Raw genomic sequence first — 15425 nt, forward strand, 5'->3', positions numbered from 1 at the left:
CCGGTGGCCGCCGGAAGTGCCAGACCGGAGGTGCGTCATCCTCCGGCGACGCCGATACGGTGCCTCCAACGAGGTTCGTGCGAAGCTTCCTATTATGGCTTCCAGCGGGGTCCCGGTGAGCGCTGCCGGCTCGGCTAATGAAACCCCCGAAATACCGGACAACGTGGGAGATTGGCTTCGGGGCGTCTACCGCTTTGCCACTGATAGGAATGACTTCCGGAGGTAACCGAACCCGGAGAACTTGGTCCTTCTCTGGTCCTTACGTCCGTATTTTCCCTTCCTCGCGGGGCTGACGCCTCAGGGTTTTTGTTTGTTTTTGTTTTTTAAACATTGCTGGCATTATGGCTTCTTCGTAGCTCTGGCTGTGTCTCACTGAGGTCCTTTACCAAGAGAGTTCCCGTGTGGCAAAAGCGATCTTTCTGTCATGTGGCTGTATCTGTAATGTCACCCTGATCAGGGGGAGAGGTGCCAGCACGTAAACAAGCTTTTTCGGCCCTGGACGAGTGCTTCACTAGGGCTTTGCGTTTGATCTTACATTTATTAGGCACAAAAATGAACTCCAAATTCCCACGTGGGTCTTCAGCAACCCACCATGTCACAACCACGTATCAACGCCTCGGGAAGGTGGTGGTAACTGGAAACCTTTTCCCCCAGTACTTTTCGTTAACCGTACAAGTGACTGACGACAGGGTTAATAAAACACATTGTTTTTCCAGGAATTTGATCCTTAATTTGGGACTCTTTGCTGCGGGAGTTTGGCTGGCCAGGAACTTGAGTGACATTGACCTCATGGCACCTCAGCCAGGGGTGTAGCCAAGTAGGTAAGAACTGAACTACACCCCTGCGTGTCTTAAGAGACCTAGAGGCTGGGAGAAGCAATATTTTCTGACAGCTGTTCACGAAATGTACAAGAATGTGATGTAAAACCCTTGACTATTCCTAGTTAAATGTGTTTTCAGATGTTGCAAGGGATTTAAGTATCTCTTACCAATTTCCCTCCCATAGTTTTACATTTCTAATGCCACCCATTGTCTTATCATCTGATTGCAGACAAATGGAATCCTGTGCTGAACCTGAACCTTCCAAAAAACAGCCTACAATCTGTGACCATCACAAGATGTGCCCTGATGGCAGCTGAAGTTTGATTCAGATGGGCACTTTCCTTTTCCTTCTCCCTGCCTAGTTTCCTTTTGTTCCTTGAGTCCACGCAGAATTCCATTCTCTGGTCAGCAGACAAGTTTAAGCTAAAGTATTGCCTCTGTTCTGTAAAGTTCTGTACAAAGTTCCTAAGCTCCAGGGGGTGATCTTTGTTCTTGTCCTGAGAAATAACAATGCTGTTTTAACAAACATTTGAAATAAATACTGCACACAAAGACAGTCATTTTATTATTTTAATAAGAAACTTTTGCTTACAAAAACAAGGTGTAAAAAGTCAAGATTTACAAAAATCATAAAAACATGATTTATATTTCACACTTGAGAGACAAAAACAAGCCCCAAACATGGATTTTAATGGAGGTGGTTTGCTTCATTTTAAAAGGAAAAAAAAGGAAACTGTAACCATACGTTGATGTTAACATAGCATGAAATTTATTCTTGAAGAATTTATATTGTTGAGCAATATTAGGGGAAGAAGCCATTTGGTGTTGCATAGCATTTTAGTGCACCAGGTGGGTTTTCCAGGCACCAGGGAGGCATTGTTGGTGGAAAAGTGAGGTTTGGTGGCAGAAAGAGGGCAGTGATGTGTGTTGGGGGGAGCACAGTGAAGTAAGCCTGGGCAGTGGGCACTAAAGTGACACTGCTGAGGAAGCTGCTTCCTTTAGAAGGAAATAAATGTTTTGTGACCCTAAAATTCATGGTAGTGCTACTGTCCAGGGTTTGGGGGCTCTTTGGAAATGGAATATGTATGGAACTGGCATGTATAAACTTGTGTAGCCACAGAAAGAGGTGGATAGAAACAGGTCCTCCATGGCAATATTTTTTTCTGGTCAGTTTACCAGGCATTAAGAAAAACAGCGCTTTCATGTGCCAAGTCTCCTATGGAACTAGTATGGGATTAAAGGACATTAATTGGAAAGGAGGCAGTATATAGGGACCACAGTGGCCTGTTAAGATTGACAGATGTCTCTAGCAGTTTGTTCACTACTAATATAAACAGGACAAAATAGTCTTTCTTGACCTTGCCAGCATAAATATTAAGAAAATTACTTGAGAATTTGATTTGTAAAGTATGTATATTTTAAAAGCACCATTTTCTTCTATAAATCAGCTAAATCTTACCTGATAGATGAAGCCAAGACCAGTTGAGTCTACACTGGGTAGACTCAGAGATTTATATCTTACTGGGTATTAAGATGAAGAAAGGTCACATGAAAGCAAAGCTTAGCTTTGAAGCCATCACCTCCCAAATGGTGACGAAGGAGGAATCTTTTAAGCCATAGTATAGATGCTAAACCCATTTAGACCAGCATCAGACTACTTGTTAAGACAAGAAATACCAGTACGTCCTGTTTTTTATAGGAATGAAACGTAGATCCTTAAAGTCTGCTACCTAATCTAATAACTGAACAGTTTTATTTGATAAAAATTTCCGAAATTGAAAATAAAATCCAGCAGGAATTACGGCAGCTTCCAAAAGCATAATTAAAATTTCATTCAAAATTTACTGTTTTGGCTTCAAGTAAGTGTTTACTGCTGGTTGGGTTTTAAAACCATAATGATGGTTTGAGTAAGATTTCATTTATTTTTTCTCTTTTTAAAAGAAAAAATGTATACTATATCCCTATCTGAGTAGGCCCCCAGCCTGATTTGAAAAGGCCCAAGTTAACATATGGAATATGATAAAGGGAGTGAAAAACAATGGGGTACACAGTCTGCTTTGAAAAGCAGCCATTTGATGAACAGTCACAAATACAAATAATTTGGACATTACAACAAAATTGCAGAACTTCCTGGTAAGAATAATTTGCATTCACAAGAGATATGAAATGCTTTTTAAAAGTCTGTGATACCAGATGTCCTTTAAACACTACACAGACCCATTTGCCACTTGAAATGATAAGAAGAAATCCTTTCCCTTAATCTTCAATTCCATGCAAACCATAATCGAGTACAAGGCACCAAATTTTATGAACTGTATAAAATTAGTTCACAAAGCTTTATCAGTAAGTAAAACAAACTCCATTTATCCCTCCCAGCCCACCCACCCAACTCCCACCCCCACCCGCCATCCCCAACCAAGTGTTCATTCTGCACTACTGTCAACATCTCTGGGGCTTACGCTGGGGCATGCGCCACTGCTAGCCAGTCTACCTCATTGGTTCTTCCCTTGTACTTGGATGGAGCTGTAAGCATAGCCAGAGTAGCAAACTCATACAATCATTGATTCTAGAAGCCTTGCCATTAAAAACAAAAATAAACTCTGCTATTGAGTCCATAGGACACATTAACACTTCTACAGTTTCCAATTTTATTCATGACATTTTAAGAAACATTTGGAAATTCTTTACAGTGTAGCACTGCCCCCCAACCCTACCCCATAACTCCAAGACTGAGGGGCTGGATCAAAGCTGGCAAGAGCTCTGTCCATCATTTAATAAGAGCTTCAGTTCCTGGCTACCAAGGCCATTCCTAATTATTTTTACACTAGCATGGATGTTCGTCTTAGAGGCAACCACAAATATGAGGGTCAGGCTAGATTGAGGTAAAAAAAAAATCCTTTTTTGAGGGCCTAGGAACACTCATCTTGGCTGGCTACAGCAGCACGTAAACATGCCAGCCAACTAACTACAAAGGGTTTCCTGGAACAAGACTCTTAACTACTTGCCCTGGGAGAGAAGTGGGCCCAATTAAGGTTCGGTTAGGAGACCTTGGGTTTGATTTGGCAGCATCTAGTCAGCTTTTACCTGGTTCTTCTTTTCTTCTCTTTAGAATGATTCAATTTAAGATGCAACTGAGACATTTATCTATACCCAATATGTAAATAAATTAAAGGCAAAGGGACATTTCCCTCACAATAGCCATTGGCTTATGCAGCAGGGAATTCTTCTTTAATAGAAATCTCCTTAATATTAACTTCTTAAGTGTCTAGTGCTGCTGCCTCTGGGTACCTGAGGTGTCTGTAACTGCAGTGGGCACCTTTCGCAAATGTGTAGCTCAGTGGAGACTCTGATGTCAGTTTCTTTTATTACTTTGATATATATGTGCTCAGCTAAGTTAAGCACTTATTTCACAAAGTCCTTAATCTGCTTAATAAATCCTTATAATATTTGGTATAAAACTTTTAAAAAATTAAATTGGAAGGTCTTTGAATTTTCCATTAAATGTTTATTAATAATTATCCCCACTGGACAGCCTGAGGGGTAAAGTAGATGCTCTATTAGTTCTTCTCTATCTTGTAAGTTCTCTTTTTCTAGAATAATAAATATAGGATTCAATGAAAGATGAGGCACGATTCATAGTTTCCTTTCCTTTTTACTCTCCTTGGTATTTTTTGAGTTAATGGGCTTTTCTGTTGCCACAAAAAATCATTACTAATCATACCGACTTAAAAATGTGGATCTTGAGAGTACAGCTTCACATCAGAGCCTCTGGCAGCATGGACAGTGTTGACACTTTAAAACAGTGTCCAGGAGAGGGTGAGCCCAGGCAAAGCTTATACAAAGAAGCCTGCAGTAGACAATATAAACCAAATAGCATAAAAAAATGCCATACGCTATCGCTTCCAAATAAAAGCTAAATATTACAGAAACCTCACAGTGTTGGAAAAAGCAAGTTTAATTTAAAATATGGCCACTCCTTCCCTATCAGGGTGAGCCATTTTTTGTCTGAATTTCCTCCATGTCTCAGTGCTGCCTGGCAGGGCCTATGGGAGAGTTCATCTCAAAAGAGGTCAACAGCAAATGCTACAGATCTGTGCGGGAAATGTGGCTCATCAACATTGCTAAAGCTATAACCCTCATTCTTTAGCCTTGCTTTCCCCACTTCCCACCCCTCCCCAAACTCCCTTCCACATCTACTCCCTTCATGTGACAACTGTACTCCTACCTGAATTCAAACATGAATAGATATACTCAGTCAAAAGATGAGCATTCATAGTGACAGTTTGAGTGAGGCTCACTGCAGCAACCACAGCAACAAAAGTTCGGCAAATCTAAGTGAAGAACTAAGAATGAAGTGGTGCCTGATGGGGACAAGGGTTTTCATCTGGGCAATTTCATTCTGTTTAGAAACTGACCCAATTTAAAAAGGAAGGTGTATTTTACTAGCACTGGGGGAAAGGACAGGGCACTTTTGCTTTTTTCTCTGATGGACTGAGTATAGGGGGTAAAGCAACAGTAGGGACTATCAAGATTTGGGAGGAAACAGGCCAAGGCCATCAACAATAAACACTTCAGATATGTAGGGGGTGGATTCCTAAGCAGTTACCATACCCTAGAAAACCAAAAGCTCCCAAACCCTGTGGACATGAATGTTCTAGCTCTCCAGGAACATGAAAGACACCGCAGGCTAAGAAGCCACAAGCTGCACTGAAGTGAGAACAGGTGACAGGCATTCAATAAGCCCTGGAGCACCGGCTATCTCTGCCCACCCTCAACTGAGTTCTGAGAAAACCTAAGAACCAATTTAAGCCAAATTATGTGCTTGCCTTAGACCTGAACCAGGGATCTGCTATAGAACTGGGATAGCCAGGAGTGCCCTTTGGCTCAGCATGCAACATGTGCTAGTCTATTGCTTCTTTATATAAACTGCCCCTTCTTTAGAATGAAGGGATATTCACACCAGTCTCAGAAGTATAGAATGATTAAATGACAGCAGCAGGCAGGGAGGGTATGACATATGAAAACCACCCAATTTTGCATGGAGAAATTTGTTCCATGCATCTCACTCCACTCTTCAGCTGCTATCCCCTGAAAAGGAAGTTTGTTTTAAACCCTTGAGGGTTACTTCCCTTGTGGGAATAAACCCTTCAGACTTCATCTCCCATCTTGGAGCCAATCCCGTCCAGCAAGCTGCTAGCCCAGGGCCCCTCCTCACGTACTCTGTCCAGGGCTGCTCACATCCAGAGGGTTCTTCTGGTGCTGCAAGGAGGTCCTGATTAGCAGGGGAATCACATAATGGAGAGAAAACATGGCTGCTCTCCTGCGTGGATATGATTGATTTACTCCCCCTCTTCTCCACCCAGATCCCTCTATATTCAGAAGCAACTGATGAAATGATCTTTATAGAAGTTACTTCTTTTGATTTATTTTATGAAAGGAGGGAATTCCCAAATTCATTGAAAAGAAAGAGACTACAAAATTTATGATAGGACATGAATCACCTGGCACCTTCTACTCTAGACCCAGTGAGGCAAACCTAGTAATCTCTTCCTGCAGTAGCCTTATTTCCTATAAGAGGAAAGATGTATGGACACCAATAGTTTAAAAGCAAGCCAGTCTTTGATACATGCCTCCCATTTCAGGAAAATGTTTGTGGTCTGCCTTCATCGTTGTTGCTGGACTGCACCTGAGATTGGAGATGGGTTTCTGAGATTCTTGCATTGCCCTGCACTGTTCTTTGAGTGTAAAAAAGGATGTAGGCCTGGGTTTTGCATACTTCCTCGACACTGCATACATTCAGCTTTGAGTCATTGCAGTGGACCCAAAAACCTAGGAAACCAACGGAGAAAAAGAGAAATGACTACTCAATTCATATTTCTAGGCAGCAGGCAAAATCAGGAAGTGAAGAAAGGGACAGAGTAGTTCTGAATAGAGCCAACCCTCCATTATTGGTGGTGGGAAAAGGACAAGTAAATGAAACCAGCAGACTTCTCTATATCCACTGGCTTTAACCCCACCAAACCTCACCACAATACTGCTTATCAGCTGACTGCCATTTTTATATTTGTTTTTTTCAGGCTTTTTCATTGTCCATTAGGGCGTTCTAGAAAGATAGCTGCAACACTACAGGCTAAGCACTGGGGAGACAAGGAAGAAGAGGAGGAGAGGAGAAATGGATATAGAGGAGAGTCATAAAGGAAAATTTAAAAGGAATAAAAAAGTATTTGTTCACAGGCTCTGGATGCCCCAAGGGCTGTGCAGTTCAAGAACAGTGAACAGCTGAAAACACATCTGCAGCCCATCAGTCAGTACAGTAGCTGGGAGACTCCACTCTGGAGGATGAGGACTTAAAGCTCCTTTGGAGTGGCCCTTGCATCTCCATACTTCCCATGGCAGGGGAAGTAGTAAGAACATAGTAAGTGCTCAGTAAATGTCTTCAGCTTTATTATAAGCTGAGGCTAGTGAGATTCATACAATATCTCCTTGAGGTTACCCACTTCTGCATAACCAAGAAGGAAACGGGGGTGTGCAGAAGTAGCATTACCACAATAGTAATATCAATAACCAGTACTATTGATAATACTACAGTATCCTCCAACACTGACTGAATAAGCACTATGTGCTAGGCAACTGCTCTTTTTTTTTTTAAAGAGTGAGGATCTCACTCTGTTGCCCAAGCTAGAATGCAGTGGTGAAATTGTAGCTCACTGCAGCTTCAAACTCCTGGGCTTGAGCAATTCTCTCACCTCAGCCTCCCAAGTAGCTAGGACCACAGGTGCACACCATCACCTGGGTAATTTTTAAATTTTTTGTAGAGATGGGGTCTCACTATGTTGCCCAGGCTAGTCTTGAACTCTTGGCCTCAAGCAGTCCTCCTGCCTCTGCCTCCCAGCGCAGAGGAATTACAGGAGTAAGCCATTGCACAGGGCCTAGGTGCTGTTCTAAGCACTTTTACATGTGAGTTCCTTTTAATTCTTAGAACAACCATATGTTGTTACTTAGTGATATACCCAAAATTTGAATCCAACTTTCATAATTCTTTTTTTTTTTTTTTTTTGACAGTAAAGTGTCACTCTGTCACCCAGGCTGGACTGCAGTGGCACAATCTTGGCTCACTGCAACCTTTGCCTCCCAGGTTCAAGCAATTGTCCTGCCTCAGCCTCCTGAGTACCTGGGATTTCCGGTGCCTGCCACCACGCCTGGTTAACTTTTGTACTATTTCAGTAGAGACAGGGTTTTACCACGTTGGCCAGGCTGGTCTCAAACTCTTGACCTCAAGTGATCCACCCACCTCAGCCTCCCAAAGCGCTGAGATTACAGGTGTGAGCCACAGCACCCGGCCCAACTTCATAATTCTTTCCATTGGATTTTGATGTATGGAATTTCCCTCTAGGTAATCCATGGGATAAAAATAAAAGGAAAACAGTAAAATGTGGAGAAATCAACCCCTTTCCGTGTCCCCCACCCCACAGAGTAAAGCGCACGCACCTCCCTCTGTGTTGTAGCAATAGGCTGTGTAGTGTCCTGAGCCAAACCCTTTCCCGTGATGCATGACCACTGCGGAGAGATCATAGGCAAAGGTCTCTTTGTCAAGAGAGGAGAGCATGTCCCTGCAGCAGTAAGGTTCCATGGTTAATACCTGGTCAAAGACGACATGGACCCCAATCTTCTCTCGATGATTACGGCCAGACCACCTAGAACATGGATATAAGCTTGTTACTAGTAAAAACTGGCATATACAATCATAGGTAGAGGCAGGTAATAATAAAACAGGAAACTGAGAAAATTTAACCTTCTGGCCTTGGTTTTCCGTCAATAAAATGGTGATAATCAATGTTTACATTTATTTATTTTCAGAAAGGTTCTCACTCTGTTGCCCAGGCTGGAGTGCAATGGTATGATCAAGGCTCACTGCAGCTTCAACCTTCCTAAGCTTAGGTGATCCTCCCACCTCAGCCTCCTGAGTAGAGGGGACTATAGGCGCACACTACCATGCCTGGATAATTTTTGTATTTTTTGTAGAGACAGAGTTTTACCATGTTGCCTAGGCTGGTCTCAAACTCCTGAGCTCAAGTGATCTGCCTTCCTTGGCCTCCCAAAGTGCCAAGGTTACAGTCATGAGCTGCTGCACCTGGCCCATTTATTTGCTACGAATGTTCTATGAAGGACTCTGAACCTAGAGATCCCTAAACAAGCAATTCAAGCAACAGTCTTTCTGTAGTTTCCTGCTTACCCCTTTTCCAGATTATTTTATATTTCATCTACGTAAGTCCAAGCCAGGCTAGAAAATCTTTAAGCGCAGACACCCAGTGGAGGCTGGATAATTAATTACACAGGAGCATGAGAGCAAAAGCCCAATCCTGCTGGGTTCCCATATCAATTTGTCTTAGCAGATGTGAATGATCTAATCTCCATGGAAAACACAAGGTCTCAAGCAAACAGGCTTCCCCTCCCAACACCAAAAAAGACATGCGCCCTCACCAAAGCCTTTAGAGCAGCTATTCCCACCCAGCTGGGGGCTCCCACAGCAAGCTCACCTGAATCTTTTAAGGTGCAGCCGGAGGACCTGAGGTAGTCTGTAGATCATTAACTGCTTTCTAGCTTCACTCAGAACAAGGGGTTTGGGATTGGATTTTCGTCGTTTGCCTATGTGGTTTGGGAAGGTAGGTATAAGACATAGATTGTGAGGAGTCTTTTTCTAGCTATGGCAGAAACAGTGACTTGCCATTCAATATGCATTCTCCATATTTCTCAGTATCTGAAACTCAATTTTATTTGGGGCACAGTGTGACCCTCTTTCTACATTTCCCAGCTTCACGTGCCTGCATGGTGTGGTCATAGAAGGGCTGGCTAAGCTGAAAGGAATGACCATGTGGCACTCTGCTTAGACAGAACTGACTCAGTTGTAAGGTGCAGCCCTTTGGCCTGCCCACTATCTGAAACTACTGGAATTCCTCCTGGACCAAAAGGTAACTTTGAAGACAGAAATCTTGCAATAGGATTGTAAAACAGAAAGACAGAAATAGCTTGGGTCACTGATGACCATGCAGCCACCATGCTGGCCCTGAATGTCCTTCAGACTTGTTTTATGTAACAGAAAAATAAAATCTCTCATTTTAAGTCATTGTTATTTGGGTCGACTGTTAGAAGCAATCCAAATATTTCAAACTTTTGCCATCAGCAACTTTGCATATGATGGAATATAATAGAATGTGCAGCAGCAAGGACATAGAGTAGAAGCGTATGTTAAGGCTCCATGTCTTCATAATAGCTTATAACTTCAATTATGATACCCCATAATATGATTTTAAAAAGCTTTTTGTTTGCACTAGGTAAGCCTAATTCTGCTTGCTGCTCACAACTAGTTGTGTGCTAATGGATAAGTTATTCAAAACTCTGAACCTCAGTTTCCTCACCAGTAAAACAGAGAATAATGCATATATTTCAGGCTTAGGAAAAAGATAAAAAAGGATAAGATTACTAAAGGATAGAGCATGTAAACGCATCTTTTCTTTAGCATGATTTGCTTATAGCATATTCAAATATTTAGAATATAAACTTTGTTGGTTCTATGTTTTTATGCTGTCCTAGTTTTTGAAACACATTTGCTGTATAAAAGCACCCTGCTGGACATGCAAAGACAAAGCTGACAGGTGGCTAAATTTATCAGCTCCAAAGCAGAACCAGTGATCAGTCTCTAATGTTGTTTCTAACTGTGGGGGAAATGTATTTCTTGAATTCCTGGCCTCAAGCAGTCCTCTCACCCTGGCCTCCCAAAGTATTGGGATTATGAGTGTGAGCCCACTATGCCCAGCCTTGAGGAAATGTATTTCTAAACTTCAGCAAATAAACAATGGAAATAAAGTTATCTTAGTTTCTATCAGAAGCCTTCCCTGTAACCATTTAGTGATGACTGTTTTGTTACATTAAATTGGTAAATGGATGAGAGTAGAAAATTAGTGGTCTACTGCAGTCCCTGTTAATTGTCTTGAGCTATTAATATCATGGGCTTAGTGTTGGAAGAGCTGGGCATCTGATACCAAGTCCTGTCTCTACTACTCATGAAAGGTAGCAAATCACAGCCAGATGATGTATTGCAGAGCTGTGACAATAGGATGTGGACGTGTAGCTTCTTATAATAGACTGCATCAGAATGAGTGTGCCATAGGAGAAGCTTTTACCAGGGTGTGCAGTCACAACATGTGGGAGCATGAACAGATATATAATTCAAAGAGGGGCTTGGTGTTATTTTATATTCCAGTTCACCATATTTTTTGAAAATTACTGCAGCTCTGGCTAGGAACCCTGGCAGTGACTGCCACCCTCAGCAGAGGGAGTAAGTGAGCTAAGATGAAGACAATGTAAGTCAGGCTTTGTTTCCCTAAAATGAAATTCACGAAGAAAAAGAAATTACTGATTCAATTGAGATTGATCAGTTCTGTCTCCATTTGATTAAGCTGGCCAGGAAGACAGGTAGAAGACTGACAGTTTTGAAACTTCACAGGCAACAGATCAATGCATCTCATCCCTTCACCATAGGTTTCCTTCTCTGGCATTATTTGCACTTGCCTAGAGAAATCCTAATAAATTGGCACATCTGACAACCAGAAGAACAATCCTTTCTTGTAAAAATAAACAAAAGTGTTTCTTGCCTAATCTATCATATCAAAAATAATGGAGTTAAAGCTGTTAATATTCTTTTGCTCCCTACAAGTAAAAGGCTTCCTGAATCACTATTTTTTTTTAAATTACTCTAATGAAACAATTTGATTCACCTGACTGTATCTCAAAATGGAACAGAATCGGTGAGTCTACAGTTAACCAGGTATAAAATTTCAAATTTTGTTTTCAAGTGGCAAAATGATATCAAGCATAACTCTGTGTGTGTGTGTGTCTGTGTGTGTTTCCCTAAACAAGGTCTTGCTATGCTACCCAGGCTGCTCTCAAACTCCTGGCTTCAGGCAACCCTCATGCCTTAGCCTCCCAAAGTGTTGGGATTACAGGTGTGAGCTATGCACCTGGCCTCAAGCCTGACTTTTGATTTTTGTTCTGATTCTTCAAAGAGCAGAACAGGTTTCACACAATTTACTATTTTTTAAAACCACGTGCGAAATATATCAAGAAATGCTAGTGTGTGTGTGTGTGTGTGTGTGTGTGTGTGTGTGTGTTGAGATCTGATCTCACTGCGTCACCCAGGCTGGAGTACAGTGGCAGCCTTGACTTCTGGGGCTCAAGCAATCCTCCTACCTCAGCCTCTGAGGAGCTGGGACTAAAAGTGCATGCCACCACATCCAGCTAATTTTTGTATTTTTTTGTAGAGATGGGGTTTCAACATATTGCCTAAGTTGGTCTCGAACTCCGGGGCTTAAGCAATCTGCTCACCTTGGGGCCTCCCAAAGTGCTGGGATTACAGGCATGACCTACCACTCCTGGCCTAAGATTTTTTTTCTTTAAAACCTGTAATCTAAACTATTATGTGGCTGAAAACTGATTTCTAGTTCTCTGCACAATCCATTAACTTTATACTTTTAGTTTCCAAATCTATATATGCCACAAACCCCAAACATGAGCAGCCACATATTTGCTCTGCATTTCCTCTGTCCATGCTTGGTTAGCAGAAGCATTAAGTGTTAGTATGGCAAGACAGAGGGCCCGGTATAACATGCCTCCGTAACCATATGTAAAGAGTTCCACTTTAAAATTACAGACGGCCGGGCGCGGTGGCTCAAGCCTGTAATCCCAGCACTTTGGGAGGCCGAGGCGGGTGAATCACGAGGTCGAGAGATCAAGACCATCCTGGTCAACATGGTGAAACCCCGTCTCTACTAAAAATACAAAAAATTAGCTGGGCACGGTGGCGCGTGCCTGTAATCCCAGCTACTCGGTAGGCTGAGGCAGGGGAATTGCCTGAACCCAGGAGGCGGAGGTTGCGGTGAGCCGAGATCGCGCCATTGCACTCCAGCCTGGGTAACAAGAGCGAAACTCCGTCTCGAAAAAAAGAACAACAACAACAACAAAAAAATTACAGACATGACACAGAAATACCTCCTTATGACCTTCTCTGAAATATGAACTTTTCAGGCATGTGAAGAATAAAAAAAAATTCAGAAAATATTTCATAAAGCTGCCATTGAGAAAGCACTTGAAGGCTTGCTTTCTTGGTTCTGTTGTACCAATCTTTAGCATCACTCCTGACAGACATTAAATCTACTAGTTGAGTACAAAGGCATGCTTTTCTTTCTTTCTTTCTTTTTGAGAGAGTCTCTGTTGCCCAGGCTGGAGTGCAATGGTACAATCTCAGCTCATTGCAACCTCCCAACCCCAGGTTCAAGTGATTCTCCTGCCTCAGCCTCCTGAGTAGCTGCTATTATAGGCACCTGCCACCACGCCCAGCTAATTTTTGTATTTTTAGTAGAGACAGGGTTTTGCCGGGTTGGCCAGGCTGGTCTCAAACTCCTGACCCCAGGTGATCCACCCATCTTGGCCTCCCAAAGTGCTGAGATTACAGGTGTGAGCTACCACACCTGGCCAAAAGCATGCTTTTCTGATATTGCACCCCTCAAAGAAGCTATACCATCTGAGTTTAGATTAAGTAAGAACTGTCAAGACTCTACATTCATGAATTTAAGCAGGAGCCCCGTAGCACTAAGAAGCTAAGTACTAACATTCTGAGTCCCCATTTCAGGAGCCACACTTTGAAATCCCTTCCAAGATGACAACTAAAAAAAGGTCAATTAGGAGATCACTCATCTCCTAGGTCTTTGTTTTGTTTTTTGTTGTTGAGATGGAGTTTTGCTCTGTTGCCCAGGCTGAAGTGCAATGGCGACATCGAGGCTCACTGCAGCCTCCGCTTCCCGGATTCAATTGATTCTCCTGCCTCAGCCTCCCAAGTAGCTGGGATTACGGGCACCTGCCACCATGTGGCGGTATTTTTAGTAGAGACATGGTTTCCCCATGTTGGTCAGGCTGGCCTCAAACTCCTGACCTCAAGTGATCCACCCACCTCGGACTCCCAAACTGTTGGGATTACAGGTGTGAGCCACCATTCCCAGCCTTGTTTTGTTTTTTAATACATAATTAAAACAAGTCCATGTTTTTCTTTTTAGAAAAATGGGAGAAAAGATCTTTAAAGATGCTTTAGAACCATTCAATATCATTAGTGTTACTTTTGACTCAAGGGGACAAAGCAGCACCTTAAACTGATATTCCAGTTATACTTCCCCACTACACCCCCTCCTCCACACAGCACTCACTGTTACACTGGTCACAAGCGTAGATTCTCCCTTCCAGGGCCTCTGTCTCTGTGAACTTGGCCAGCATCTCAGTGAGCAAGCACTCTGTCTGATTTAAAGGGACAAACCCCTTTTCTATGCAGTGATAGCGTTCAGGGAATTCCAGGGACAGGTCCCAAAAGGGCTCAATGGTATTGGATTTGTAATTGCATGATACACATGTGACCTAGAATGAAAAGATTGATTTACAGATTATAGAATTTCCATGCTTCCTGCATACAGTTTTACTTACTTCATAAAAGACACACTTTATCAAAACTAGGTATATAATTTGCGAAAAACAGTAATATTAAAGTAGTAAACATAACTTTAAAAGAATTAGAGTATATTACTTCTGATATACATTTCTAACTATGGGATGCTAGCTGGAATTTAAAAACCATACTGCATAGAGATTATACCAACCCCTCTTTTCTATTCTCCTCTCCCCAGTATGCTCTACCATTCAACAGTACAGAAGTATGGACTGCAAGTTATTGTGCATTCATTCAAGGGATCAGTCTAATATAGAGAATTTGCAGGTCCCTGCCTGCTTCCCCAACCCTGGCATTCCTCCTCTTGACTTTAGACCGTCTATGCAGTCCAGCATGGCTTTCTTTTTGCCTTTGTTTCTTGCAGAAGGCCTACACTGAACCCCTCTGTCTGCAGAGCCTCAAAGTGCTGGGATTAGACCTCCACTCCCACTATAGCCTCCCCAAGTGCACCTTTCTTCCTGAGGGAAGGGGAGACAGAAGAAGTGCTGATAAATACTCCCCTTTTACATGCTCAAAAACAAAAGCCTAATTAAGGTTTCCATCCCATTCATCATTCTTTCAAAACCCTAAAAACCAAGACACAAGCATAGGGTAGAGGTTTTAACCTGATTCTCTTAAGTTGCCCACCAACCATTACCCTGCCTCCCTTTTTTTTGAGACAGTCTTCCTCTGTCACCCAGGCTGGAGTGCAGTGGTGCAATCTCAGCTCACTGCAACCTCTGCCTCCTAAGTACAAGTGATTTTCCTGTCTCAGCCTCCCAAGTACCTGGGATTACAGGCATGTGCCACCATGCCCGGCTAATTTTGTATTTTTAATAGAGACAGGGTTTTACCATGTTGGTCAGGCTAGTCTCTAATTCCTGACATCAGGTGATCCACCCACCTTGTCCTCCTGAAGCACTGGGATTACAGGCGTGAGCCACTGTGCCCGGCACACCTGCCTTTTTTAACTATAAAAATACTCTTTCTGCATATTCTCTCAAGACGTTATCTAAGAATCTTTGCCTAGGTTATATGGTTAAAGATCCAGGAGATAAAAAGTAATAGGGAACAGGAAG

At 42.5% G+C, this 15425-nt stretch overlaps 2 protein-coding genes across 20 annotated transcripts in view; one reads left to right on the forward strand and one right to left on the reverse strand.

Annotated features, from left to right (window-relative positions):
• The first annotated feature begins 56 nt into the window (after window positions 1-56).
• TOMM6 (translocase of outer mitochondrial membrane 6) lies at window positions 57-1373 on the forward strand. Its single transcript, XM_035295629.3, has 3 exons — window positions 57-222; window positions 717-821; window positions 1051-1373. Exons 1-2 carry the CDS (start codon window positions 95-97, stop codon window positions 811-813), a joined length of 225 nt encoding a protein of 74 aa, XP_035151520.1. The 5' UTR covers window positions 57-94; the 3' UTR covers window positions 814-821; window positions 1051-1373.
• A 4-nt stretch (window positions 1374-1377) lies between these two features.
• The window catches only part of USP49 (ubiquitin specific peptidase 49), a 105946-nt gene continuing 91898 nt past the window's right edge, over window positions 1378-15425 (reverse strand). For all 19 annotated transcript variants that reach the window (XM_035295617.3, XM_054253984.2, XM_078369142.1 and 16 more), the window contains 4 exons: window positions 14075-14279; window positions 9359-9467; window positions 8310-8515; window positions 1378-6650 (listed from right to left, as the gene is read on the reverse strand). In XM_035295617.3, coding sequence (XP_035151508.1) covers window positions 6460-6650; window positions 8310-8515; window positions 9359-9467; window positions 14075-14279 — 711 coding nt within the window. In that variant the 3' untranslated portion in view covers window positions 1378-6459. The remainder of the gene's footprint in view (window positions 6651-8309; window positions 8516-9358; window positions 9468-14074; window positions 14280-15425) is intronic.

The sequence above is a fragment of the Callithrix jacchus genome, chromosome 4, assembly GCF_049354715.1.
Source record: "Callithrix jacchus isolate 240 chromosome 4, calJac240_pri, whole genome shotgun sequence".
Lineage (NCBI taxonomy): Eukaryota > Metazoa > Chordata > Mammalia > Primates > Cebidae > Callithrix > Callithrix jacchus.